We start from the raw sequence: 27,492 nt of genomic DNA, 5'->3' as shown, positions 1-27,492 counted from the left end.
CAAAACTATGCTTCACTCCGTGAACTAATATACGTTGGTCGAGGCAACGAATCACGCGTTTCCCACAAGTGCTTTCTACCAAAGAAGTCGAACCCCGGGGTCCCCCATGAATTATGAATACACTGGGCTCCATCGACCGCCTCTATTTTCCTTCGATTTGAATTTTTACAGCCAATTTATTCGGTCGAGGAAAAACGACCCAGGTCTGGATCGATGAATTACGATCGCGCCTTGGATGAGCAAGGTCGTTCGAATTTTCATGCGTTATCGCGCGCCACGGGGGCCGAGGATTCCAATTTATCATGGTATCAGTGCTTTACGCCTAGCCGATGAGTAACACGCGGATAATCCACGCGGAAAAGCTGTTTTTCCAGGCACTGAAACGACGAGAGGGAATTTAAATACTCGAAAGTCTTCCTTGATTCTTTAACTTTGTACCTTCTGGTTTGCGGTTGCTGTGACTTCGATCGGAGTTCTTCTAGCGACGGAAATGGGGATACAATATTCTCCGCAGACATTCCACAATTAATCCACTCAATGTGGTCGCAATTATGCTTTAATATCGAGGAAAATCTTCCACGCTAAATGTTTTAAAATTCACATATTTTATAGCTCGTAAATTCAAATATGTCGGAGGCTTCACTCACCTTCTCTTTATCGCCGATATGGATCACCATCTTCGCCTTGCCCTCTTCGAGATAAATTTGCAGTCGATCGGGGCTGTTTTCCAAGCTTGTGGAGAAGAGAAGCCCGCGTGGTCGCGTCGTTTTGAAGCGCAGTATCACTTCCTCTGCTTGCGTTTTCGAATCGTCCGGCATCAGCGCCGTCATCTGTTGCGTCCCGTTCAGGTGCAACGTGGACGCATCTGAGAGCACAAAAGGCTTCAAAATTACGAGGCACTGTCCACTGTGCATATTAGAATCGAAGAAACATCGTAGTGAACTTCGAGTAAATAAATTTATTCACGCGAAAGTTTCCAATTAAGCGACAATCTTCCAAATGCCAGTCCTCATTCGTTACAATCTTTTGAAATTAAATTCTTCTTATGGAATCGGATTCTTCTCAAAGAGGGGAGGGAAAGAATACAGAATACATTAATATTACAAGATTTTTCAGGAGAAATGCCAGGTCGGGCTACGACGTTTCAATCGCGTGAGAAATCCTATATGAAATAGGATTACAAGGGAAATTCGGTCTCACCCTTTCCGCATGTAGGACCTGTGAAGGGTGTTCCAGTACAATCGCAGTGAAACCTGTTCCACCCCTCGAGACAATGGCTACCGTGCATACACGGTTGTGAAGGACAGTGGGGTGGTTGAGAATGACAAGCTGGCCTGACAGCGCCTGCAAAATTGTCCAGAGAAACGAAATTACGGAGACAGTGACAAGTGTTTCCAGTTCAAGTCTTTCGTCCCTTCGGGGCAGAATATTCTTTTTTTTTTTTTACTTTCTATGAAAATTCTGTCGTTCCCGTGGAAAAACATTCTGCCTCCACCTCAAAAAGGGACATTTCGCGTTGACTTTTTGAAGGAGGTTAAAGACTTTACAGGTTTTGTTATTATTGGAATAATAATAATAAATGAACGTATGATTTTTATAAATTTATAAGGGGAGAAGAGTACAAAAAATTACTTTGTAAGAAGAAAATTTGTTGAATATTATATAGGTACTTTGCTTTATTCGTTACTTTATTATTAAATTCTCCTTTCTTAAAAAAAAATAGAATAATCTTTTAATGGATGAGACAGTTTGGTATTTCACAGAAATACTAATAGTCAATTATTTGAATCAGTATAATGTTTGAATAAAATGATTTAAGTGTTCTTTTTACTGCTTCAAGCTGTTGTGTTTCTTTCCTAACTCCTCATATTTTTGTTTTATATTTTTAACCCTTCGTTGACACTGTGGGTGCAACCCAGAAGCTGATTTTGATGCTCTGTACCTTCTATATGCAAAATAAATACCTTTTTTCCAAAGCCGACGTACAAACTATTTTTTCTCCCAAAATATTATATCCGAACATCAACTCTGCAGATTTTTAGCATCTAATATTGAAATTTGTAAAACTTACAATTTTTTTAAAAGATTTTGTTCATTTTTTCTCGACATGTGGCAATTTAGATATTTTTTTTTTACAAAAACTGTGTTAAAATTACAATAAAAAAATACGGTTTGAATACATTTTAGATACCTTGAAATTGATCCATATTTTTTTTCATAATAATCGGATTCTTTGAATGAGAATGGCAGTCGTTCAAAAATTGCCATGGGTGTGAGCCACCCAAGTATGTTAAAGTTGATCGAAAAAGGAAGTGTATCGACGAAGGGATAATTGAAAAATATTTTTTGTATCATAGTTTATAACAAACCGAATTTCATTCATAATATTCAATTCTTTTGAATCTAAATACTATTCGAAAGAAAGATTTGTTCCGATACCGAGTACAGTTTTGTAATCTTTATCTCGTATCTGAATATAGAATATATATTTTTTCGGTATTAATTTTCCCTGCGAATAGTTAAATGATAAATTTGAGCGAAATGAAAAATAATGTTAGAACAAAAAGTGTTAAAGCAATGCTTAAGTTGAATTGAAAGCAAGCTTATACCAGAAGCTGTGGTGTCCGAGTGGTTAAGGAGTCAGACTCGAAATCTGATGGGCTATGCCCGCACAGGTTCGAATCCTGTCCGCAGCGAAAATTTTTTTTCGCCAGAAACATTTTTTTCTTGCAATACTCAGTCCCCCATGTTATTTAAACATAATTCGCGTTATGCAATAATTTTCATTTTAAATATTAATAACTAAATATTATTTTTAATGCTACTGTACGCATATTACGTACAAGCAGTGCTAACTTATTCCTTTCTTGATCGATAAAGCACATCTTGTTTTACAAAAACATTGAAAATATCACAGCGCACAGAAGGTAATTTAATTAAATCTATGTTTCCTACGCAAACAAACTTATTTACGGGTCTACTATTATTCGTAAAATCGGTAGTTGAAGTATCCACGTTGTAACACTCTGCATAAAGTGCATCAGAGTGCTTTCGTAGTATGCAAACTGTTTTTAGTGTTCATTTTTATGAAATGAACTTTTTAAGGGCTCGGTAAATTTTAATCGAACGCAAGTGGCTAGCTAAGATTGCGCTATAAAAGTTTCAACACATCCTCACCGGAGTCTTGTTGTTGGGCATATCCAGCTATATCGATTGGTTGCCCGTTTATGACGAGTTCTCTCATGCAGCCGACATAACCCTGCCTCAAGGCGCCTGTCCACAACACTGGGGGCACTGTCAGTGGTGCGAATGGCGCACCTACACCACCGATGTACAGTAAACCATCCAGGTCCAATTGCGTGGAATCACCTGCGAAACAAAATTCAATTCAATGTTCAATTCAAACACATTCAAGTGAACTCGTGATGGAGTATTTGCCTATTATCACAATGATTAATTTATTTTTCAGACGAATTGATAAATGTCTTTGCTTTCTAAAATTGACTTCCTTAATGAGGATAGTAATCAACCATTTTAAAGGGGGGTATCAGGTGTAAGATTTGCTTTGTGAGGATTTATATGGAACATATTTTTGATAGGATCTTTCCAAAATATTGATAAGAGAATTTACAAGGTTCTGCTGCTTCCTGAGAATCTGTATCTTAATATATACAGCAGAAAGTGTTTGTGTGTTTGTCTGTCGCCAAAAAACTATCGAACGGTAAACTCTGGGGTCAGGAAATATGTCCCAGCACATTATGCCTAGCTAATCCAGATGAATGTGACTATTTTCACAAAAAATTTTTTTTTTATAAAATCAGAATCTAAATTTCGGGCGTAGCCGAATAGTAACGCTAGTAAAATATATGTTCAACCTGCAAATTGAGCGTCTAGTATAAATTAGTTGCTAATTTTATACCAGAAGTAAGAGCAGCAGGTGGAATTTATTAGAGTTCATTTAACTAATATTTTCCCTTCATTATTGGGTAACAATGAATTTCCCCATGGAATTTTTATCTCCCAATTATGTCATTACCATATAAATTACATGTCACATCTAGTTTGCAAATTGTGAATATAACAATTATTTCTCTTACTAATATTCCTTCCCAGTCTTAAATTTGAGTATGGCATTTGCCAATTTGCACAGAACTTTCCACAACGCGTCTCTATTAATGTTCAAACATATTCAGAGGGGAATACTTTCTCGGTACTTTAAGCTTAACTGTATCTCCATATTAAAGAAGGAAAATCGAAGCAAATTTCATAGCAGAAGTTCACAAATAATCGCAGTCGTTTGTGCAAAAAATAAGACTATTGAAGAACCATTTCAGCGAACTCAAAATTGTGTTTTGAGACTGCATCCCTCGCGGCAATAATCGCGAATAAACGGGCCAGGGGGGAGTGGGGGTGTTAATAAATAACTGACGCGGCGACACGGTGCAACAAGCGTATCAAGAACTAACTTTCCAGCACCTTTTGTGGAAAGCATCGCGTCGTTTCACCGTTCAGACCGAAGTTTTCCAGCACTCCGCATAGATCAAATGCAGCGGGGCTTATCTACGAGTATAACGAATATTTTCCTCTCTGCCGTCGACCCACAGCATTTCCCTACTTTCTCCTCCGCTCTTTCGACTTCTAATCGAGTTTCCACAAAGATACCTGCTACGTTCCAGCGACAAATGCAAAATGGTATAAGACGAATCGACGTCCGCGTAATTTTTGCGGTAAAGTCAATCCATGACGCGTGAAATTATTATTATTTTTTGGACACAAATTAGCAGTCTTAACACTTCGGCGGGCGCTCAATAACTCAATTTTATTTCATATTTATCACCGACGAAATTATACCATTCAAGGATTTATAGGTATCCTATTTACTACACCTAAGCTGCTATTGGTTTTCAAAAACCAATGAATATTTGAGAAATTTCGAAAGATCGATAGCGAACGTAAGTTTGCTCCAATAGGTGCGGGTGTCAAACTGTTGAGTCACTCTCGTGTCAAAAATATTTTTGATTAGGTGCACGAAGATAGTAACGATAAACCCAAAATGGCATTGTGTATGTCTAAAATATGTATGTGCGTAAATTGACCAAGCAAAAAATCTTTTTTGTCGACTCGTCCATTTTTCATTAAAATTTCTATCCATAGCAGCCCCAATATTTTCCTACCCGCCGTCACAATTCAGCATTTCGAAACATCCGAGAAAATTGAAGTTTTTCTTTGTGCCGTCCTTGTAAAAAAATAAATAAATTAAATTTTTTCTAGATCTCTGCGAAGCACTTTGGGTTTTATAACTTTACATACAAGGTAAAAGACGCGTGGAATTTCAAATATTTCAACTTCTTTTGAAAAATTGGAAAATGCTAGATAGGACATTTTAATTAAGGTAGGGCAGAATTGTTGTCGTTGCAAAATATTTAAAATTCTATTGGACCTTCCATCCAGCCCTCCCGTGCTGAATTCTATTTCATCCCACCCTTCCATTACATATTTCGACACCGTAAGGACACTCGTAGCGAATTCGTCCCGGAGAAAAGGGCTCAAACTATCGCTAATTATTCGGCCTGACGCTCAGAGAACGTTGATGAGGCCCGTAATTCAACGTTAATTAAAAAGTCGCCAGAGAGTCGCTTAAAGTCTATTATCCTCGGCGATCCTTTTTTCCCCCTTTCCCGGTACAAAACTAAATTTCCCTCTCGTGAAAAACGGGGACGAGGGGTTGTCGGTGGGCCGGCGCGCGGAGGGGGTGGGTGGGATCCAGTGGCGGCGCTCGAATTACCCTCGGCGTGCGTTCAGAGATGACGTGCCCAATGAAAATAATGGCCCCTCTTTTGCGAGAACCCTTTACCCCGCGAGCGTGCTTAATCGTCCCGTAATCTTTTTGCAAGTACCCCACGGAACGGGGACGTTTGAAAGGCAAGGGAGCGCGTATTTCAGAGGTACGCGAAGACCACGAGTAGACGGGGGAGGCTGGGAACGATTATTCCTGGTATTTCGACGCACCCCCTTGAGGGAGAAGCTACCAGGGTTCTATGGGGCAACTGTTGCCTCCGAGTTATTTGCAGGGACAATAGTTCCATCCTCCTTTTGTTGCTACGTAACACGTTTCACCAATCATTCGCTCTAATTGATTACTGAAAACCTAGTGGCACAAGAATGGCCCCCCCATCTGAGGATTTTTAGAGGAATGTAGGTTTCTTGAGCAAACGATAAAATGTACACCAGTGGATCTTGTTTTAGGTCGAGCAAGTGAGCTAGGAGAGAGGACCAGTTATGAAAGACGAAACACAGTAAAGGACATGGACGTAAAGGGGAAAGCAGATTATGGTCGGAGAAGGAGGACCAAGTGCTTGCTCTTTGAAAACAGTTATATAGCAGCGACGAGGGTATAAAAGCTCGGCGAGAAGCTGCGGGGGTAACATTGTCGGTTTCGTGGGACGCGTGTCGGAATAAAAACGGTATTTTTTTTTTTGGATAAAATTTATGTCTGGCGATTTTGTTCCGAGTGATATCATGGATGGTATTCGCTGGATAACCAACGAGCCGAGTTAATTGGATGTCTGACTTGGTAACACTGTAACATTATGTTCGGATATTTTCCCTTATTATTGTCCAAGGGTATTTTTACTAATTATACGTGCAACGGATAGTGGAATGGTTTCTTAAGGTTTGCTTCAAATTGGGTGTTTTTGTGTACCTATCAGTAATTGGAATTATTTATACAGTAGAATAATATATTGAATAAGAAAGTAATAATTTCAACATAGGGGTGATCCTTAAATTACGTAAGGCTTTTGGCGGGGGAGGGGTCTTTCGAACCCTGATTCCAATAGGCTGTACTAATCGTATGAAATAGGAAAACTTAATTTTTTTTCACTGTGGTAAACCATATTACAAGTCCACGTTAACCCTAACAGCGCCAACCACTCGACAACTTCACACACGTATGTAAATAATTCCCTTCAATTAGGTTACAAAATGTCCCTGTTCGAATTTTTAAGGGGTCCCTTTGCACCACGTAGCTACAAAATTTCCAGGGGATTCAAGTGCGCCAGTTGGAATCGATTACGTGGATAATGTGACCGTAATAATGTTTGCTCGCAGTCTCGTGGGCTGGTATTTTTTCAGGGCGAAGAAAAATTAGCCCGGCCAATTAATCATCGATCCCCGCGGGGCACAGGAAATTGGCATGGACGCGAAACGCCCCGTAACATCGATCGTCGCGACGACACAACGTTAAAACGGCCGCGAACGTCCTCCGCGCACAATTCTCGCTTATCGGCCTGACGGCGGTTTCCGCGGTCAACCCGGATACCGGCGGTTTTTTCTCTCGAAAGATTATTTTATTGGCTTAACTCTAATCACGTTTTAAGCCACGATGATTCATGTTTTTCAGATTACACCCCTCTCACGGGGATATCGCCGCGGATGATTTAATTTAGACGCTTCGTTTGAGGTTTTCATTAATGTCCCCTGACGAGGTGTAACGGTCGGATGAAGATTCGAAGTCAAAGGATTTTCAGGACGGCAGACATATTGTAATAGGATTATTAAATAAGTCGTTTCTTATTGAGTCGGAGGGGTTGAGTTTGGCATATGGTAGCAATAATATATTTCTGTGGTTCGTTTGTATTTTTCTTATTGAAGATAGAATTGCTTGGCGACTGAATTAGTGGTGTTCTTGTCTGTAGGAATAGTAAGAAGGGATTTAATAACCTGGTCAACAAGTAGTAGTTTTTATAACATAATAAATGAACTAATTTACTGAGTGATTTTAAGGTAATTGGTAGTGAAGGAGTTTGAAAAATTTTTGGCTTAGTTTTTTACTTGATGCTAATCTTGAGCCACGAAAGAGTCTCCTATGAAAGGACTCTAAGTAGTAATGTAGTACTGCTTAATAAACTAACTGGCAATTGAATGTGGGAGTTAGAGTAGTAGTACATTTATTAAATGACACAGTGATTCCCAAACAGTGGGTCTGGGCCTTCCGGGGGGTCGCCCCAGTTATTTTTAGTTGACGATTCTTGGCACTTATTTATTTTAATGTGATTACATTGCCATATTCTATTAACGATGTAACACTGATTATTCATAAATGAAAAAAGAACAAGCTGTTTACCCAGGTGCAAGCACAATCATCACACTAAATAAGATAATTAAATATATTAAATATCTTTAAGTATATTCAATATACGTATTAAGATAAATAAATATTATTAAGTAAGAATTATATTCTGAAATACCTATTCTTAAAGTTCTTTCTTTACCTTATTAAATTTACCTTATCTTATAATGGGAAGGGGGTCGCAGATGATTTGAATATTATCAAAGAGGGTCGCCACTCAAAAAAAGTTTGGGAAACAGAACTAGAAATTCCAATTTTGAACAATCGACATGCCACTTGAGAAATACTGGTTTAACTAATTTCTTGCAGCATACTACTTAATTATATCACTCATTAAAGTAGCACTAAACGCAAATATCAAAATAAGTGAAAGTAAACAATCATGGGAATCCCAATGGAAAGTGTATCTGTAAGGCTCGTTTTCCCGGCTCGTGGAACCCGATTGCACAGGCCCGGACCAAACTACATCAGCCTTTTTCGTCTGCTACGGGCACAGTTGGCCCGCAGGAAGCGTTCACACTCCAAGGATTTACGCAAACTCGTCCTCCCGAGGCGATGGAGCACGATTTTGAGGCCGAAATTGCTGAAGGGTCGGATTGCAAAGGCGAGTTTCACGGGCAAATTAACTGGCCGTGTAATTCGGATGGCCGCGAACGGATAGGCGAAAGTTTCGGCAGCAGGGGGTGAATACACGACTCGTATAAAGCTGTGAATTTCTTTCGTTTAACACTAAGCACGTAGCCGGAGCATGCGGGATGGCCAGCTCTAATACAAAAATTGCGATTAAGCCACTCTAGACACGGTTCATTTTAATTTTGAATAAGATTATAGGTAGTTCGATAGCTTGTAAGAAACTTTCGTTAAGGGATGAACTAAATGCTTTCATTACTCTATAAATTCTGTTATCGGAGAAAACACTAATCTTTGATTCATTATTGAACAACTTTCTAAATTCGTTTCTTTTACCTTCGTCAGAAATAGAATACACTAATTCCTTTTTTGTCACTTTTATTATGTGCTCAATGTACCGTAACAATTGTTATGTGCATGAAGTTAAGATAAAGATTGTAAACTTTTTATGTGGCCTTTGCTCGCAGAGATATCAATATCATGATCGTATTTTTTCCTTCTTAGAGGAACTGTGTGTTTCTGTTGTTATTACTGTATTTTATGTCCCAACGTGTATTTCACAAGATAAATAATGTGTACTACCGGCCAGACGTTTGCGAGGTACTGTCACGAACGTTAAGGATAAACGCTCTGGTTAGTTTACTATAGCACGAGTATATTTCAATTTACGATGTACTGAGAGCAACGGTAAATATCCATCGACTCGTAAGAAACATTCTGCTTTTTATTTAATGAAACCACTTCTTTACTCCATATCCTTGGGTTTTATACTTCCCTGGAAGCTTTCGTTTCTCCTTTTTGATCAAGTGAACAGGCAATTACAAGGAATCGTGTGGTAAGAATTTGCAAAACAGTATTCACTAAACTTGAAGTTCCTTGTGAATGTTTGTAATAATCGTAATGAAATGTAGGGTCAACCAAACAGTAACTGACCGCATACCAGTGAACGACCATTAGGCAAAGAAATGTCAATTATAAATTTAAACATAATTATAAGTTTATAAATGGAATGTAGTTGCACTTTTAATATCCTATATTTTTAGTTACGCGTATTAAGCAAACATTAATAAATACAATTCTTATTAAAGGTATGCGGTCATTTACTGGGCTTCTACACGTTTTGCATTTTATAATTGTTTTTTTTTTTAATTACGATAAGAATGAGTAATTATTTCCATAGAAATTCCTACTGCGAAATGTAAGAAACAAAACTGTCAGCAAAAAGAAAACTGAAGATAATGTTAAAATTTTGCTGAGAAACTGTTCAGATTGTGAGTAAATTTTACGGAGGTACTTTGCCTTCAAATTGAGACAGACATAATTAATTTTTGGATATTAAGAACACTGAATATTTTTCGAGATTTGTATGAACTAAACAAAATTCACATACCTACATGTAAATTAAGTAAGTCACCTGAGTGCTCCTCGGATCCAGTAATTCAGAGTTAAACGCCACTTAAACCAAAAACACCATACATTTTAGCCAAAGATGTGCAAAAAATTTATTTAAATAAATTTCGAATAACGAATAAAAGTTAAATAATAAAAGAAGTCGAATAAAGTTAAATAAAGTTGAAAAATTTATTTGCCGCTAAAGTTGAGACGCTCGACGAATAAAAAAAATTAACTTTATTCGTCAAATAATCTGAAGTTAAAATAACTATTATTAATTCGTTATTTAAATAATTTTTTATTTAGTTAACGCTCAGCTCTGATTCTACCTAACCCCAATTAAAATAACCATCAACAATTACTGCACGCTATCAGTACTTTCCAATCTCCATATCTTCCCTCACAATTGGCCACAAGGAATCATAGAATCTTCGACATGAAACCTCGCCACCCCCGCAAACCCTCCTCTAAAATCCTCCGACCACGTCCAAACTTACCCTCCAATAACGCAACCGAATCGTGCAACCAGTCACCACGCGGTAATACCGTAATCGAATCGATAATAAAATAAGGTGTCGAACGTATAAAACTCGCGATAGGAGTAGTTCGCCCAGGGGACCGTAAATCCGACTACTCCAAATGGCCGCCGGGATAAAAGGCGTCGCTGGAAATCGTTTGGCGTTAGAATTTAACGCCACGAGACCCACGACGTACGAATCACGTACGAAATAGAAAGGTACAGAGCCCGGGCAGGAGAGAGAGAGAGGGCGGCGGACCATGGCGAAAACACGAAGGGAAACGGAGAATGTGATTTCTCTGCGGCGAGTTCGAGCTCCATTATTTGAACTGGACGACGGAGAAGTCGATGAAGCGTCCCGCCACTGGAAACTCGCTGCTCTCTGTTTATTTATCGGTTTAATAAAGCTTCGATCCTGCCCGTACATCGTAATCTATACCCTCCCCGCCGGCAACCCCCGCGCCCTGCTCCGACTTGTCGTTCCTTTCCCCCGTCGTGGCATCAATTTTCAGAAGTTACGAATAAGTTCGAGATTGCCGGCGTCGAGTTTCGATTGGCTGCAGAGGCTCCTCAGGAGCTCGTGAATATTTCTCCATCGGCATGTTTGGGCGCATTGGGAGCTCGCGGTACACGTGCTAATGAGAAAAAGTTTGTAAATCTTCCTACCACGTTTTGTTCTACAAAAGATGTTGATGTCGAAGATGGAAGATGTTGGTGAAAATCTGTCCTTTTAATTTTGCTCTTGGTGGGGAGTAAATACTGTTCACGATTTTATTTGCCTACTGTAATAGCTTTTACCCTGCAGGGTTCTCATATTAGCAGAGCCTTTCGAACGCGTGCTACTTTATGTATTATTCAGTCACTCCTTCCAATATTATTTTAATTTGATGGTGGAATTGGTAGATTCCGTGGAATTCCTATAGATCCCCCGAAAACGATCTTCGGGGTGGATGGACCCGGAGGGGAGAAACGAAGGAATTTGTATTCCGCGCGGTTCTGTCGCGGGGGGGGTATGGAAAGGACGATCTAACGAAGAGGCCAAGCGGTAATAAAACTACAGGGACGTATTAAAAAAAAAGGGGAAAAGGGTGGATGATTTATTACGCTCCACGCATGAAACGGTTAGCTGCACCTGCAGATAAGTGTCCTCGAGTGTGTAACTCTGAATTATGAGTGGCTTGCTCCACGAACCCGCGCATTTTTCCTCCTTCGTCGTTCACGTCGCCGTGCAACCGGTTTCAGAATTTTCGCTGGTGTGCAGATTAAACGATAAATGTCGTGTGCCGCCGCCGACATGACGGGAGATAAAAGGAGCAGAGAGGAGGCGGCGATGGAACGTTGACGAGAGATTAGAAGAAGCTGGACGACCGGCTGAATATTAGATCTACTGTTCTGTACTTCGTTTACAGTTTTACACGCGTTGTGGAGTATTCTACCAATTCTCTACAAAATACCCTTGTTTGTCAAAACTAGATATTAAAGCTACTTAGAAGTCTTAAAATTGAGGGTTGTAGCTACGTTTCTGCAGATTATGTTCGAAATTTAAAGATACTTCAACACCCCAAAGCTTGATGATCAGGAGAAATAAAGTATAGGCAACATATAATGTTTGTGTTTTTGCTGAAATTACAGTTTCATATGGAAGGTAATCAGCGGCTCGAAAATTCCAAAATATCTGAAATATTGCAGTAGATATCGAAAAAAATTCAATTCAAAGTTCTACGGCTTTCGATACCCTATCGGAAAAAGGTGATAGGGATAAATTTTGAAAAAAATAACGTTCTCCGTAAATTCTTTATCGTCGCTTTATACGACATAAAAATCCATAAAACTTTGAATTTAACTTCTCTTTGATATCTTCTATTAGTTTCGTAGATATTCGCGATAATCTCACGAAAACTCACCATTTGATCGAGTGAGTGTTTTCACCCTTAGGACAGTTTTATCGTCGAATGAAGAAATAGTTACGTTATTAGCATCACTTGAACTATATTTCTGCAAAGTTTCAGATTTTCTTGAATTTCCGAGTCGTCGAACTTTTCTTACAGCTACAGCTGCTTTGATTCTTTCAGGAATTTTAAGAAGTTTTAAGAAGTAACGTCTGCTTTTACTTGCCTGGTGTCCGAAATTCGACTATCCAGCCATCAACAGTGACACGGCCGTCTCTTTCCACACGTCGAAGAGCCACGTCGTGCCACGTGCCATCGTCAACTCGTTGCTTCGATGTCTTCACCTTCACTGGGCCGCTACCGAGGTCAGCGTGAAGGTACAGGTGGCCACCGAAAATTTCGAATGCAAATAAATCTTGCTGTAAAAACGAAACACCATTGCGTTAGCCTTCGGTATACGTATTTCAAATTTAATGTGGTTAAGAATTCTATTAAATAAAGAATCCTCTAATAAATCTCTTCACCTTGTCCCTCTGTAATAATATTCCGAAGCTAAATAACAGAAGTTCAAACTACACAGCAATTAAACACAATCTCTCCAAAACTAATTTCTCGTCTCGTCCACGAATTACAAGGGAACTTCGGTAAGCCGAAAATTCCGATATTTATAAACCTTGCAGGTCTGCGGGTTCTTGAAATTCGTAGTTCAAACAAAATAGCGTTTCCCACTTCAAAATTTAAACAATCTGATGGCATAGATTTGAAGGGCTAGATTTTAAGAACCGTTAAATTTTCATCCTGCCAACTTTTCTATACCTATCAAGTCTGCAAGGTGTACAGGAAAATTGGAAACACACATTAATATTTAAGGGATGTTTTCGCCCCTAAGAACCAAAAACTAGCGGGAAAGGAGAATCGTTTGATACTTCTATTAAGGCCCTCTGTAAATATGCAAAGTTTAAAAGAAATCAGAACTTTCGGGTTAACGAAGTTTCGTTGTTAGTAGACCGAGCTCGGGGGGAAGTCGCATTAATTACACAACTAATAGCCACGCATTTACATATACGTATGCATATTTGCGAAATAACAGCCTGAGCATACGGTTGCAAGGCTGGGAAGCATTTGTTCTCAGCATCTAGCGATTCTGCTAATGAGCAAGCCGCACGAACTCGTGTACACGCGTCGCAACAAGTCCGAGACCTTAACGAGGAGCCCGGTTTTCGCAACTTTCCGATTTATTTCGCGCCATTCCGTGCCGCGAGCAGCCCTGATTATTCGCGATTTTAACGCTCCCCTGCTCCACGGCGAAATATAATTGTGGGAATTACGGAGGCGGTATTGTTAAATCGAGATAACCGCCGGGTGGAAACGAAAAGCGACTGCGGCTGAGGAATTGCGCTTCCTCTTCGTCGACCGCCGGCCACGCGTACCGGAAACTGCATGGAGCCGCGATCATTCAGCTTATTAGAAAGAACCTACTTCCGCTTTCTCGTGGATTAATTCGTTTCGAGGACCGATCAGAAATTAGACTATTCTTCCTCCTTCTTAGCTGTTCCTTCCAAATTCGGCGCCACTTCGTTCCTCTTCGCCAGGTGGAAGGCTCCTCTTCGGCAACACAATTTTTTCCCTACCTCCGATTGTTTCCGCGCTCTCCAATTTTTGTCGATGCTATAGAGTGACGTACGTAGTCAATCGGTGCTGCTTCCTTTCTTTTCCACTTTTACTCCCCTCGCAATCTCTTTCTGATCGCCCGCTCCGACCGAGTTGCTCGATGGCTTTTAATGGACTTTACGCGAAATCGTTTCGGCCGGATTTCCGGCTGACTCTCGACGATTAATCGAAACGATCGCGCGGATGCGCCCGCGAGCTCGCGGCTGAATGAAATATTTCGGAAAATGAAAGAGCCCCTATCAACCACCGCGTTTCGGGGAAAGTGGTCCATGAAACTGTTCATTACACGCTGATTGTTTAATGCTGGTCGCGCGTTTTCTAGCAATGATGGTGCGCTACCAAAATCCAGTGACTTCTTAATTTTTTTACAAAAGTCTCGAATTTTTACAGACCATATCAGAGGTTTGTGCCGAAACGACACATGTTCTACACATCCTGCAATTTTTTCCAAGTCGATTTGAACCTCAATGCGCTCGCAATCAGGAAAAAATGAAGAGGAAAAAATATTCGAGAAAAACGCATTTAAAGTTTCTGGGCAAAGGCGACGCTATAGGTTGCCGCTTGACGTTTTTACCTGTCAAATCTACAATTTTGCGAATTTTACTATAAACCAAGCGGCATTTTATTGAGAAAAGATAGTACTTTCGGAAAATTCAATAAAAAAAATCGATTTTTCGAATGCCTAGTCCCCGTAAACGCAGAGAAGCACGTACCCTTGTGTGGGCTCCGCTGCGGCTGTACATGATCAACCCGTTGGGCTCGTTCGTACGGATCTTGAAGGATATGCTGCCAGACTTGGCGGCCTTCCACGGTGGCAGGACCTGAAACAAACGAGACACAGACGGCTCTTAATGCGTCCTGCACTTGGCTGCCACTTTCGACGGAACGAAAAAGGGGAAACAGAAGGGGCGAAATCCCTCGGCGTCCTCGGAGAAGAATGGAGGGCGGGCAGCGTCGGCGGCGGGCCCACTCGTGTCTCGAATCCAAAATTCTCTCCCGCTACGCTGTCGTCGACTGGCCGACAGTCCATTCGTCATGCACGATGGCTTAAATAATCACGTGTCTCGTATTCACCGTACTTTTTTGCCTGAATTCCGGGGAACGGAACCGTGTCCGCTGCAGCGGACGCGCGTGACTGATTTACGTTCGCCGTCTCGGGATCGAGAAACTCCAGAGAACTCTGTCCCCTGTTAATCCTATCGCGGGGAAATTCTCGTTTCGTCGCCGCTCCGCTCGTTTCTCGGGCAAGACAGGGGAAAAAAGAGTGGAAGAGAAAGAGCATCGATCCGCGCGCAGGCTGTAGCGAGGTGAAGATGTGAGGATGGTGGAGATGTATTCGCGTGTGTCGAGCCTCGACGCGGTCACTTCGGCAGTCCCTTTTGGGCGAGTGGCGCGCGCGTTCCGGTGAAATGGGGATCTTGTGTCGGGGACGGCTGCCAGTGTCGCTTGGCCAGGTGAAAATCGACGGGAGGTGAATCTGGGGGTGTTTAAGGGGACTGGGCAGTCAGATCGCTCGGAAATCAAGTATTTCTTTGCGATTTAATTACAAGGAGATGAATACCAATTGTGACTAGTACTTTTGGGTAATGTTTGTTAATACTATAAACAGTAAAAAAAAAATTATTTGGATGATATATACACATGTATGACAGCGCTACGGTTGCCTGATATATAGGTGTTTCTTTCTGGAGCCGCTGTAATTTTGCTGTGATTCTGGCCGCAAGAAATTGGATTGTGAAATATCCTCTGAAATTGATACTTTGCCCTGGCCCCCATTCTGCCCTGAACTTATTAAAAAAGAAAAAATAAAAAATTATAAGTATAGCGGTTGTAAAACGGCAAATTTTAAAGAAATGTGATTTTTTGCCAGAAAGAAGAGATATATTTTTTTTTGTCAAAATGGGAGGTTTCGCAGACTTATGCTTAGGTTCAGGTCGTAACTAGACATGTTTCACATGTGTGAATTTTTTTTCAAATCGATCTGTACATCCGTTTTCTCGCAATCACTGCAAAACGAAGAGGAAATATGATTCCCAGAAAAACGTGTTTAAAGTTTAAAAAGAGGAATTTGTCTACCTATCTGAAATCCTTAATTTTGCGAATTTTAACATAAACCGAACGGCATTTTACTCGGGAAGGGTGTTACTTTCGGAAAATGCAACAACAAAAAAATCGAGTTTCTGAATGCCAAGTCCCCTTAACCCCGATGTGGGCGAAATTTTATTCGTGGCTACCTGGACGAAACCGTGCGCAACGGAGGGTGTCTGGGCAAGGTACACGGAAATTCGTGAAATATATGGACGAAGGTTTGGCGTACTCGATGTTTCGGGCGAAAACTGAGGATCTGGGGAAGCTTTTAAGGGATGGAACAGTGGAAATTTTCTTTCCAATGTTAGTTTTAAATTTGGGGGTGATTCCAGGGGGAGAGAAGAGGACACACGCGATGGTGTTTTGTGGATTAAATTGTGGGTACTGCGTGTTTCGAAAATTAAAAGAAAAAAAAATTATGTCTGCCGCGTCGCGTGGAGTAGTCAGATTTTCTCCTAGACCCTTAGTTTTGGAAATAAATTTAAAGATATCTGCAAAAATTGCTGCATTTCGGGTGTCCTTTCCCCTTTGATTGTTGTTTAAACGTATTTAAATGCTTATAATTCAATAATAATTTATATCGTTGTGTTCGCGAGGGTTCATAGAATAACTTGACAGACCATGCAACCGAATAACTATTATTGTTTGAACACAAAAGATGTTCAAAGTTGAAAATTTGCATTTTCTTTCAAAATCGAATTTCTCGAAAACCGAGGGTGATGTCGATAAAAGGTTTGCGAATTCCTTTTCAGCGCACAAAAATCTATAAGAAAAGGCTTTTGAATGTTACAGAACAGAAAAAAAGTTTAAGTTTGTTGGACAGTGTTATTCCACCATTTTTTAATGTTTCTGTTGTTTCGTATAGGTAATAAATTTTATTCAATTTTTACGGAGATAGAGCTACCCTTCAATCAATGTGTTCGAAACCTTACCACCTTCCTCGCTCCACCCAGAAAATTCTTCTACTGTTCAAGAATCGTTTCAAGCACAGAAGGCAATGGGAAATACAATCCTATATTCGACGAAGTCGTGTTCCTCACCTGGTGCTTTTAAATATAAAATTTTTTACAGGCTTCTTTAAAGCCACGAGCAACTTATCGGGCATCTGTTTCGTCGATAAAAGCGACGCGAACATGTGACACATTTTTTACGGGCCCGTTGGTGAAAGAGAAAAGAAGAATGTGGGCAGAAGGAACGAGCGACCGCGGAAGGACCCATTTTCGTTTGATGCGGATTCATAGCGGTTAGGCGTGCGTTGCATTATTCAGGAAGCACGCCTGACCTTATAACGTAGCCCGACTTTAAATATGGCCGCGCCACTTCTGGCTATCGGGACTGTAACATTCTGGACAAATTGCCTTTGGAATATTGAACCTGGAACCTGTGACTGTTTACTGCCGCGAGGAAACGTGGATGCGTGCTTGGGGATGGAAGAAAATGTACGAGTTACTGAAGACAAGTTTGCGTTCGATTTTTTAACTAGACGTGTTTCTACGGTGGGATAAAAGTGGACTCTATATTTTGAAAGTGAAGCACTTCCTTTTAGATTCACATTTCTGTAACCCTCTTTGCTTTAGATTGTACTACAAGAGGAGGGTTTGAAAAATGAATTACTAATGCATGATTAAAGAACGAGGTGCAAGGGTGTATTATGTATTTGGATTTCATTTTTACTGCTACAAGTGCTCCTCGAGGATTATAAATTAGATTATCTCATTAATTATTTAGATTTGGATTAATTGAGAAATATGAAAAATATAAAATTGTAAAAATTTGTCTTAATTCTTTGTAAATTAAATGACATTTAATATGTTTCCTCCAGATCAAGTTAATAAAACAAATAATGATGTGAATGATCAAAATATAATTTAGTTTGTTAGGTAAAATTTTCTTGACGTTGTTTAATAAATGTACCTAAAAGGTAAAATTATTAAAATTAAAATTGACACGTATAATTAACCCCAAATGTTCTGAGTATATATTTAGCAAGCTTGAATAGCCTTGGTCAGAAGCAAACAATGTAAAACATAAAACTGTACGTATTAGAGTTTAGTTCTGCATTTTAACGAATTGAACCTTGGCCAACAATTCAATAGACATTCAAGATAACGTATCAAACTCGGTTCCATAGATGTTAAGCATAAAATGTGATGTCTTCCATTTCCCTTATATTCGTTGCAAAGCGTTTCAAATCCTCCTGCAGCAGGCGCCATAAGTATTCCGAAATTCCCAGCAAAACGAACCCTTTTGTTTGCACAGACCGATTGTCTTTCGAAGCACAGGGGCTTGTAATTCTGGATTCAAAGCGGTGCGGTTTCGCGAGGAAACTGGCGGCGCGAGGCGCAGGAAGTGTAATTGCGCGCCTCCGTGACACCGAGGCCAATTTCCATGAAGAAGTGTCGGGTGGAAAACTCACGAGTAACGAGACTCATTATTTATTCTTCCTGCCTTTGTTTCCCTTAAATTTGCCGCCCTATCTCCGTGACTAACGAACTCATTATTTATTCTTCCTGCCTTTGTTTCCCTTAAATTTGCCGCCCTGTGACAGGATGCAAGCTTCGTAATCGCGAGAATCTCTTATATGGTTCCATCACTGAATATCGACTGTTACTTGTTGTGTACAGTTGGCAAAAGAGAATCAAAATTGGCACTGTTATGTATATATGTAACAGTAACAACTTTCAACATGATGGTATATTTATGGTGCTTTTAATATCGTTTGTGTTTTGATCTTTCTGTGGACTACCACTGGGCTCTCGTTATCAATATTTTCGAAGCTATCCGTGGCTGGAAGTTTAAGTTTCGTTGAAATTAAATTCTGGAGGTTAATGGAAGTGTTTAAATTTGGAAGAAATGGGAAAGCTGAGAGGTTTACCGATGTATAATTAGAGTTGTTGATGATGACAGTTCTGAAAGTAAATTTCCTTTCCTTGCGGATCCTAAATTTAATTTACTGAATTTCTGAATTGAATTTTATTGGCGGTAAAAACGGAATGAAATTCTCGTTTCGATTTCGAAGATCTAAGTAGCAGCTTTGCAAATTTTCTTTCAGCCCCAAATTCAGCAAATTTCATAACCTTGGTGATTGAATTAAATTTTCCTTAATTAAAATCTCGATACCTGTGGTGTGATAGTTTCACTGTAATTCGATTTCGATAAGACCGGATGAATGCTCTTAAGTCTACTCTAAGTTAGTTTTCATGGTAGCACCAGCGATATTAAATTGAACTCCCTTAATGCCCACATATAAAAACATCTAATATTGCTTTATCCATTATAACTGACCAGCAACGTAATCTCTAATTGCTATAATTGTTACGAGGGATCAATGCAGCAGCGGCCTCTTTTTATCAGCCACAGAGTCGCGAACAATACGAATACCCTCGGCGTCCCTCCTTTTTCTTGTTCAGTCCCCGAGCAGTTTTCCCTTCGTCCATCGTAAATTGAAAATCGATTTCCCATACGAAACAATCCACAGCGGGGGAACTCAAAGGTTTGTCTAAGAAAATTACTCGAGATAGATCGATCCACGTAGAAAGGTTAACGAGACGAAGTACCTGAGAGAATATCGGATAGCATCAACTCGGGTTACCGCCCTGCTCCGTCACGTATCGATTTCACAAAATACATTATTAGACCATATGTTATTAAACGACTTCAAAGCCGTCTCTCCGTGCCCGGCTCCTAGACCACGCTTTGTGCTTCCATCTTCCAAGCACAATGCAGCATTCACAATTAACCATGTCGCTAATAGACTGCTCGACTAAAATCTGACAGCAGATTTCGGTCGAAGAGCATAAAATCGATCTACGAAGACTTGCTAGCACCAACCAATTATGAAGCAAAAGGAATTTTATTATCTGTAACAATCTGAATAAATTTGTAAGTTTCCACTGTGTTTGAAATATTCCAAAGCACGTTCATTCGAGGAGAACAGAAATCCTAGAATAATTGAAACTCTACTATGAATGTTGAGGCCACTCGAAATTTCAAATTAAACTAAACCCTGCGGTCTTGAAATTGAACTCTTTACTGAAACTTCAGTGTAAAATATATTAGCTAGTACCAGATAGCAATTTTGTTTCATAGAACGCGGTATCGTTGAAGCAGCGTGAGAGAATCATTCATAATACTCGTCGAGACTCGTGTCACGGATCCCCAGTTGCTTGCTCTTCTCTCCAGCAAGCGATCGTTCCAATGTAAAACTGGCAGTCGCGCACGACGGTCTCTAGTCATTCAACTTTTTCCGTCATTTTTTGTGAGAAGGGAAATTCCGGCTGAAATTAAATGTGCGCGTAACGATCAAGGGGGGTCGACATGGTTCTGCGCGCAAAGGGTTCGAACGCCATGAACGATTAAACCGCGGAAATATTGGAGGGATTGAAAGGCCAGAAAACTAGAAGGGTAAACGAAATTTAAAATGGGAAATCCTCGACGACTTAAGTATCCCAGCGTCGAATGGGGAGAACGGAAGAGAGGGTGGTGTTTGTTGGCTCGTCCATTAACCGACGAAGCAAATCGATCGCCAACTGGAGGGGTACCTGGAGGAACGGCGAAAGAAAATTGTGGACTGTACTTGAATTGCATCGGGAACATACGAGAAGATTGTTGGGACAACTTTGCTCGAACGATATTACGTATTTTGAGGAACGTATGAAGTAGCGATGGGATCGAGTCACCTGTGCACACGAATCTGAAACAGTCGAAGGCATGCTCGCGTGCCAATCTACATAATACACGTCGAAGTAAATATTTAGTTGTGGATAAAAGTGGTACAAAAATTTGGAGTGGTAAAATAAAGAATTTAGAAACACTAAATTTGCTGCAAATTTAGTGAAATGCAACTTGGAGGATCTTTCAAAGTATATCCTCTGATGTCTCTTTCTGTTATTAAAGGTGCAAGCTGGCTTTGATGGGTACAGTGAATGCAGAGTAAATTTGTTCTGAAATTTACAGTAAATTGGACTTGATGGAAATGTGTAATTGTGCTAGAAAAAGGGGGAGGTTATTTTGAAGACTTTTTAAAGAACAGTGAGGAAGGTCTGCGTGTTCCTATCGAATCTACTGTATATTCTGATTTGATTGTAGTGCCTCAAAGTGGGATTGGAGATTAAATGAAATTGTAGGTGGTTGTAAAGCGTCGCTTGATATTTCTTGTTTGAAATATTTCGCAGAGCATCAAATGACAGAGCACGATGTCAGGCGAACATTTCTCGTCTACTTGCGATACTCTCAGTCCCACCGCTAGTGGATTTGAGAGACAGCCGAATCATGAAGCGTTCGTTCCTTTTCGAATGGGAAGTCTCGTGAAAAGCAGTGGAAGGAAGAATGTCCAGCGACTTCGATTCGAAATGTCCAGGTTCCATTTAGCAGATACATGAATGTGGGAGGAGTGATTGCTTCGGGTTATTGGAAGGACACATTGGGGACACTGCAATTTTCTTCCTCCAGAACCTCGAACTCATGATCTTCTCCAGTTTTATAAAACAAATTGTAAACCTACGCTCGAAGCAGGTGGAACATTGCTAAGCTGGTGTTTCAAAATTCATTGTATTGAACTGTTCTTCCTACAATGAGTAAACATTTCTAGTCTTGCGAAACTCTAAACCCAAGGGATCGTTTCTCATTTTCGAGGTGAGTAGAGGTAACTTCCCAAAGTTTGTCCAGTTCGTGTATCAAGAATATTCTTTACAACTGTATCTATGATCGTTCATTGATGAAACAAATATAGAGCAGTGGGAGAATAGTATTACAATTCCATCGATTCGTCCTGAAAAAAAAAACAGATCCTGCTCTTGAAAGAAATAGAGTCATCATTAAAGCGATGGCAATTAATTCAAGTTTGAACTTAGTAAAAATTAAATCGCGTCCTTGAAAATTTGAAAGACGCTCGTTCGAGTCCTTTCGTTAAAATTATTCAGCAGGATGTTTTAACGACTGAAGCTCAGCAGTGAAGTTGCTCGAACCAGAAAACGAAGAGGACACGATACCAAAGGACCAAGCTGAATGGTCCTCCTCCTATTTTCCATGTCTGGGGATCTGAGATGAAGAATCACGGCTTGAAATGTCGGTGCGGAGCTCAAGGAAAATGAAAGGGGCTGCAGGAGAGGAGAAGGGCTGAGGAAGCGTGAAACTCGAGGACGAGTCAGTTCCTATCGTTAACGCGAACACTCCCTGCGTTTTCATAATGAGCTCGTTATCTCCCTGGAAACGTTTATTAATTGCTTACCTTGTTAATTAGGAGAAAAATAGTCGGCGAAAGAGCTTTCCCCTTGTACCTTTGATTTTAACCGTCACGGGCAATTAATAGAAAGTTGTTTCTCCACGGCTGACGTAAATTATAATCCGTGGAAACGGAGGTACATAGTTAATAATAACTAGGCGCAGCATAGAAGGACCATTGAAATTAATTTTGGTCATTGAAGAAATTCTTCATCATCGTTAATATTCTTGGAACTTAAAATTGTAATTAATCCTTCGTGGTCGCACCTACATGGGGGCTCACTGCACCCTAGCGTCATTTTTGAGTTAGCATATTCGTATTTTTGAATCTTTTGACATTTCAGTGATAATTGCTCTATCACGAGAATAGTCTTTTTCTAGAAATGTAAATTTTAATATGTGGAAATTTGTAGTGGAAAAAATAGTTGTAGAAAGAAGCGATTTTTTTTTTGGTAAAAATTCACCAAATTTTTAAATTTTAATATTAAAGTTTGTAGACTTTAATATTAAGGTCTATATTTTTCAGAAATATTGAGAATGAAGAAAATACGTGGGGTGCGATACACCCCGTGTGACCACGAGGGGTTAAAGATGGAAATTTATAATAAATGTCATGGAAAACAGTAACCAATGATTTATACTTCTATCAATTTCAAGAATATGAAATATTTCAAAGTAATAAACATTCAAAAGTAGGTATTACTGTAGTTCTGGCTCAATATAGGAGGTACTTGCACTGTTGTTGCGTATACCTTCAGAATATACAAGAGGACTCGTAATTCTGTGTTACTTTTTTAAGGTGCACATGTGGAGCACAAACCAAAAATTGAATTTTGCATTATTCTACATCAAATAACCTTTGAGGTCACCTTATTAACATTTTCATAACCATATTATAATAATCTAAAGAAACCTATTTTTTTTAACCAATCATTTAACACAAAAAAGTACACCAATCGATTGAAAGAAATAACAAAATCTTCCTGGCCACGATCGTCCCCGACCACGTTAAAAATAAAATCCCATTGGAAGAGCCGCGAAGCCAGCCATTTTTGTGACTCCTCGAGGACCACCGCGATGAATCATAGAACTCGTTCCAGGGTGAAATCTCTCGAATTAGCTGGGAATGAGAAATCTCGTTTAGAGGAGCTGGCTATTCTCTTCCCCGCCCTCCACTACCCTACACCTCAACCCTCCACCCGCCGCCACCAGTAGAAATTCGTCTCGAAAGTCGGAACCGCAAAGTGGTGATTCGTCGTGGCTCGAAAGGAGGATATTTCATACCAAAACTGGCTTCGTCGGTATTTCACCCTTCGACTTTCTACCTTCTAACCCTTCCACCCCCGCCCCCACGACGACAGCCTTCGGTGCGCCTCGCTCATTCCACCGGATTACGAGGCGAAATGGATGCGGATGCGGAGACGATCAATTAGAAAAGTTAAATTACTTGGCGAAATAAATTATTTACTAATCCGTGGATTTCACGTCTAATCCCTCCCTCCCAGCGGTAGGATTCGAAACGTGGAACACGGTAAGCCTTCGTTTCACCCGACAGTCGATTTTTAAGACCCCCAGATCTCCAGGGCGAAGGGATTTGTGAAGCTGAAGACTTCGATGACGGGTCCTCACGTAAATCGAACAATTAACAAAGATTCCTTCGATTGGTATCTGAAATTACTGGAGAAATGTTTGAAGGGTTGCCTGAAGCTGCGGAGTGCTCGCCGATAAGCATTCGAAATTGATTATTCTTTGAGATAGCGTTAAGAATTTTCTATTGCTCTTTATGTTCTTCCGTGAGTGAAGAATTTAAAAGTTTCTAAGTTGATATTTGTTGTTCTAGAGAATTTCAGGAAATAACTGCTCAATATATTCCAGATCCCAGTCCAAAGGGAACAACAAAATTGTGACGTTAGTCTTGAATCCTCTGCACGAATTTCGAGCTCGAAAATCCAGTGGTCTCATCGTCTCGGATTCACAGACGCAGACTCTGAGAAGCTTGGGTGGTTATGCTGTGACCCATAATTTGCAATTTCTGGTCATCGAAACAAGACCATCCAGGGACACTCATAGACCGTGCAAATATGTAAATCACAGCTTGCCCCCGAGGCTTATCAGCGTAACTGTCCCAGAAAATTCGGCGGTGCTTACATTAAAATGTACATTAAAATTTCTACGTTTCGAGGTATGCAAATCGCACGGTGGACCCACGAATTCTGGTTGCACAATGGGGGCACCCTTATCGCCGTATCATCGGCCCCGTTTTAGCTGAAGATCCGCTCTGTAATCATGGCAAAAATCGCGAAATTGCGGGCTCGCTTAAAACGAGAAAATTAGGCGACCGTCTGGCGTAGACTATGCAGGGTGGCTAGTGCAACTGGGACACCGATCGTGTTTCTTGTAGTAATAAACTGGAAGTGGTGCAAGAAGAGGTTGATTTGGCTGCTGTAACTGGGCTTATATTCCTATGGCGAAATTTTTAACGTCGTTGCACCGATGCACGTGCAGAATGCAGTTGCACTTTTGTTTTCGGTGGAATTGTATGCTTCTTTTTGCAGAAGATCGACGATATCGAGGGAAACGATTTCGAGACACTCGTCCCAAGTCATAGGCTCTTGACGAACGGAAGAAACATGACAGCCTTGATTTCCCTTCGATTTTATGGACCTCTGGTATTGATGGACCTCTTTCCAGGACATTAGAGACACTATAGAACGCTGAGTTTACGTCTGGACATCTTCGAGCGCCCTCAACAGGCAGACAGAATCTCCTCCTCGGAGGTTAAACGCGATTTAAACGGGGCATTTATGATTTCTATCTAACGGTGTCCCCGTGAAAGCTTTTTATGAGTACCTTTAAGAGTTTTACGAGCTATAAAACGATATATGTCGCCCTGTTGGATTAACGTCCATCACCACCGTTCTTCCGTAAATCTTAACAAAACACGAAACGTCCGCTAACAAAATCTTTACGATCCTGTCGACGCCTCGAACACCATCGTATCCATGTTCACTACCATTATTGATATTATAAACGCTTTGAATTCTGTCAACGCCGATGTACGTGCGAACGTGAAGCATAAAAATTTAGTTCGCACTGCCGAAGCTCTTTGTCTATGACTAATGCTAATAACTGATAAAATTGTTTAACCTTTTAATAGTGAAATCGAGGAAACTGCGTCCACTGATTTTGAGATCAGAAGTTGGATGAACAAATGTAGTTAAGAAAAACACTAGCAAAATTTCGTCGTACGTTTTTACAAATCGACAGATATGAGTATTTGTCTGACTTAACGTTACGTTACTCCACTAGCAAGTAGCGCAGTTCATTCACTGAAACTTTAGCCAAGGCTGACCAAGACTGAAACTAAATTAAATAATATTTCCTCCGAAATTTCTATTCCTTTGACACGTAGATTACTTATCGATCGAATGAAATTCTCAAATTTAACCATTAACGGCTAATCTTTCCCAAGAAATTTCCACCAAGCCCGGGTGCATAAATTTGCATGAGTTACCCTATTAACTGCACTAGTTAACCGATTAATGGCACAGATTAACACACCTGCCAAAGCAACGAGCGTTACTTAGCTTAGCACTCTGTATAGTTAAAACAACCAGGGCAAGCAAACAGGGGGTGAAAACGTTGGGATCCACGGCGAAACTGTCAAGGAAACACCAGGGTTGTTTATGAAGTTAAGTACAGTTATAAACAGTCTCATTAAAACCGGGAGGAGCGGTCTCAGCCGCTCGGGATGCAGGCGAAACTTTTAAAACACCGCTTTCTGGGGGATTCGTACTTAACCGAATGTTTCGCGATTCGACGGCGGACTCGCTAATTGTTTGCGATACTATTTGTTCCACGAGTTGCCCCGAGTTTTAATGGTCACGGCGAAACTAGTTTCCCTTGGCTCCCTCACGTTCGACGCGGTCAACACTCGTCCTACAGGGTGGTCCGGGCGGAAATGCGAATATTTCAATTTTAAGTGGGAAATAATCGATCGACGAAGACCTGGTCGTTAATTGTTAGCGAAGCACGATCTCAGGAAGTGAGGAATATCATATTTCTAGTTATTCTTCATTACGCTGGATAGTGACTGCCTCGGAATGGACCTAATATTTTTTCGAAATGGCCACTTTGCAGAGTGAAGTACACCGTAGGCTACAAGACGTGGGATAATGAGTTTGGTTAAGGGTTAGACCACCTTGGCCAGGGGAAGAAGTATCGCATCTCTGGGAATTTATTTCTAAGCGACAAAAACAATTTAATCCATAACAAATTTTCAATGAAGATAGAGACATCTTTGAATAATACATACAATTTTTTTTCAAACATCAAAACATTCCGAAAACTTTAAATGCGTTTTTCTCGAAACCGCGTTGTCAGAAACGGTGCACGCTGTAATTTGAGTAAAACTCCATGGATTTTTATACAATTTTTCACAGATGTTCTTAAATGTATTCTCTATCGTCCGACCGTCAATTTCTTCGATTGGTTGAAAAATAACAAAGTAGCTACACTTTGAAGCAAGAAGCTCATTTGCGTGAGTAAGAAAATGGACTTAATTTATGCATAAGTCAGGTAAAAATTAAAATATCGAAAATATTGACGATCAGAAATAAATTCCCAAAGATTTCTTGACCTAGCCAAGGTGGTCTAACCCCTTAAGGAACCTGTGCAATATGATGTTTCAGAGCAGTGCATGTCTGTTTTATGTAAACTATAAATTATTGTCCTTTTGTATACTTCGTCTAGGATTAATTGAAAACGGTGTGTATCAATTAGGTAAAGCGAAAAATGATTTCCCACAGTTTCCATGATAAAACATGTTGGTTCCAGGTCATGTAGCACCGGCAGACGTGAATGGTGGTCGTTCTGGAAATATGTTATTTTAAATTATTCTGTTATACCTCATTTCTTGAGCTGAATATTAAAATGCCTTTATTTCGACTAGC

At 40.2% G+C, this 27,492-nt stretch overlaps 1 protein-coding gene and 1 non-coding gene across 7 annotated transcripts in view; one reads left to right on the top strand and one right to left on the bottom strand.

The window, feature by feature from the left end:
- Positions 1–27,492, bottom strand: part of Nrx-1 (neurexin 1) — a 429,130-nt gene that overhangs the window by 99,978 nt on the left and 301,660 nt on the right. For all 6 annotated transcript variants that reach the window (XM_076811144.1, XM_076811146.1, XM_076811145.1 and 3 more), the window contains 5 exons: positions 14,944–15,051; positions 12,786–12,978; positions 3,178–3,369; positions 1,201–1,344; positions 648–865 (listed from right to left, as the gene is read on the bottom strand). In XM_076811144.1, coding sequence (XP_076667259.1) covers positions 648–865; positions 1,201–1,344; positions 3,178–3,369; positions 12,786–12,978; positions 14,944–15,051 — 855 coding nt within the window. The remainder of the gene's footprint in view (positions 1–647; positions 866–1,200; positions 1,345–3,177; positions 3,370–12,785; positions 12,979–14,943; positions 15,052–27,492) is intronic.
- Trnas-cga (transfer RNA serine (anticodon CGA)) lies at positions 2,615–2,696 on the top strand. The gene has a single exon. It is a non-coding gene; the product is annotated as a tRNA-Ser (tRNA).

Source organism: Andrena cerasifolii, chromosome 4, assembly GCF_050908995.1.
Source record: "Andrena cerasifolii isolate SP2316 chromosome 4, iyAndCera1_principal, whole genome shotgun sequence".
NCBI classification, from domain to species: Eukaryota; Metazoa; Arthropoda; class Insecta; order Hymenoptera; family Andrenidae; genus Andrena; species Andrena cerasifolii.
Note: the sequence above shows the minus strand (reverse complement) of the source record. Positions and strands in the feature narration are given on the sequence as shown.